The 2,702-nt window shown below is 47.9% G+C and overlaps 1 protein-coding gene across 1 annotated transcript; it reads right to left on the bottom strand.

Annotated features, from left to right (window-relative positions):
• Positions 1–796: 796 nt before the first annotated feature.
• Positions 797–1,358, bottom strand: LOC150034530 (uncharacterized). Its single transcript, XM_090316776.1, has 2 exons — positions 1,140–1,358; positions 797–1,069 (listed from the first exon to the last, which is right to left on the bottom strand). The coding sequence occupies exons 1-2, from the start codon at positions 1,356–1,358 to the stop codon at positions 797–799; spliced, it is 492 nt and encodes a 163-aa protein (XP_090172902.1).
• Between the last annotated feature and the right edge of the window lie 1,344 nt (positions 1,359–2,702).

Genomic DNA, 2,702 nt, shown 5'->3' with positions numbered 1-2,702 from the left:
GAGAACCGGAGCTGAAACCAACCTTTGCTTGAGGTCCTGAAAACTGTCCTCACAAGCTTTGCTCCAAACAAACGAAGCTCCCTTCCTGGTTAGCTAGGTCAACGACATGGCCATGCTGGAGAAATTCTCTACAAATCTATGATAGTATCCAACCAATCCCAAGAAACTACGCACCTCACTAACCGTTGTAGGGTGGGGCCAATTGGTAACGGCCTCAATCTTAGCTGGATCCACTGAAACCCCGTCCTTCGACACCACGTGCCTAAGGAAGGACACCTTTCGTAGCCAGAACTCGCACTTAGAAAACTTTGCATACAGTTTGTTTTCCCTCAGTGTTCCTAGGACCTTCCTAAGATGTCCCTCATGTTCCGCTTCTGTCTTGGAGTATACCAAAATGACATCAATAAAAACGATTACAAAGGCGTCTAGGAAGTCCTTGAACACCTGGTTCATCAAATCCATGAATACCCCTGGAGCATTGGTCAGACCAAAAGACATTACAATGAACTGGTAATGCCCGTATTTGGATCGAAATGCAGTCTTCGGAATATCACTGTCCCTAATCCTCAGCTGATGGTACCCTGACCGTAGGTCAATCTTGGAAAATACGGTAGTACCCTGTAGCTGGTCAAACAGGTCATCAATTCTAGGAAGCGGGTACTTATTCTTAATGGTCACCTTATTTAACTCCCCGTAGTCTATGCATAAACGTAACGACCCATCCTTTTTCTTCAAACAATATTGGTGCACCCCACGGAGAAACATTGGGTCGAATGAACCCTTTATCAAGCAGTTCCTACAATTGAACCTTCAATTCTTTCAATTCTACCAGAGTCATTCTGTACGAAGCTTTGGATATAGGAATAGTGTCAGGCTCCAGTTCAATCGTAAAATCAATCTCCCTTGGTGGAGGAAATCCTGGAAGTTCTTCCGGAAATACATCGGGATAATCTCTCACAACTGGTTCAGAGGTTAGTGCAACCTCGGTTTCCCTTGTGTCAACTACACTAGCCAAGATACTCCAGACACCTTGGCTAATCAATCCCTTGGCTTTAACTGCTGAAATCACCTTGGGCAAAACTACTGTCCCGACCCCTTTGAACTTAAAGCTGGCTTCTCTAGGGGGGGTTAAAATTCACCTCCTTACGAGAACAGTCTATACTAGCATGGTTGGCAGCCAACCAATCTATGCCCAGAATTACATCGAAATCACGCATGTCTAATACTATCAGAGTCACATCAAGGGTGCGGTTTGCTATTTCTAACTGACATGCTTTTATCTTTTCACTGGCTATCATAATTTCTCCCGACGGTGTAGACACTGACAAAACATAACCCAAAGGTTCCAAAACTAACATGGCATGCTTTACGAACAACGAAGAAATGAAAGAGTGGGACGAGCCAGAGTCAACATGTCAAGGCATAGTGCCCCAAGATTGGGAGCGTACCTGTTACCACTGTTCCCGAGTGCTCAATTTCCCGACGACTGGTGGCATAGACCCGACCCTGCTGCTGCTGTCGGTTTGAACTACCCTAATGCGAACTCGGGGGGCTGACCCCCCGTACTTCTGGAACCACTACTAGGGCATTGGTCTGGCGTATGCCCTATCTGCTTACATCTGAAGCATGTCCCTGTGCCAATTAGACAGCGTCCCCAATGACGCTTCCCACATGATTTGCATACTGGCCTTTCCTTCCAAACTCTTCCTGAAGTCGTGGCCTGTTGTTGAGCATGCCCTACTGACCTGCTTGTACTCTGAACCTTCTGCAGAGGTCCCAGAGCTTTCTACTCAACCTTCCTCTTCTGGCCGAGGGCCGGTTCCTCCGTCAGGGACTTTAGAAACTCTATCCATGAAGGATAACCCACGTATGCTACCGCTCGGAAGGCTGCAACATAGGTGGGAGGCTTCAGGGCTTACACGATGCCTCGCACCCCGTCTTGGAGCCCTTACACAAACATTTCAACCTTCTTTGCCTTGGTAAACACTAGGTCAGGGGCAAAACAAGACAATTTATCAAACTCCTCTTCATACTCTTCCACTGTCATGATTGCTTCAAGTTCATGAACTCAGCCTGCTTGTTGTACCTCACATGAATATAGAAGTACTTCTCATAAAACCGCTCCTTGAACTGATCCTACGTGGCTTGGCCTCCACTGGCTTCTATCATTCTCTCAGCCGAGCGCCACCAGAGCTTGGCATTGTCGATGAGAACGAAAGCGGCACACTACAGCTTCTGCTCCTCTGGCACCTCATGTACTGGAAGATCCCCTTAACAGTGGACAACCACAATTCTGCATTTATGGGGTCTTTCAAGGATCCGTTAAACGTTGGGGATCATACTTCTTGAAATCTCGTAGGTATCTAGCTTCCAACGAAGGGCTTGCCATGGTCCAACTCATGGCCCTATTCTGATTCTGAACTGATGGCAACGGGACTGATGAGGATGACGCCTGCTGTGACTATACGTGTTGGGCGATCTGCTCGACCACCATGCCCCTTAGCTGTCCCACCATGGCTTGCATGACGACGTTCCCAATAGCTGCAGCCATAGCCATATATTCTACTGGAATTTCTCAGGATGACGGTCTTAGTGGGGGCACAGTCGAAGTTCGAGGCCGCTTCTTGATCTAACCCTCTGCCAGTTTGACCCAGAAGGGTCACGAGGTGGTAGGTCCCGCACCTCTTGGCTCTACACCTCGG

This window comes from Benincasa hispida, chromosome 8 (genome assembly GCF_027475165.1).
Source record: "Benincasa hispida cultivar pf3 chromosome 8, pf3_genome.v1.1, whole genome shotgun sequence".
Classification (NCBI taxonomy): Eukaryota; Viridiplantae; Streptophyta; class Magnoliopsida; order Cucurbitales; family Cucurbitaceae; genus Benincasa; species Benincasa hispida.
Note: the sequence above shows the minus strand (reverse complement) of the source record. Positions and strands in the feature narration are given on the sequence as shown.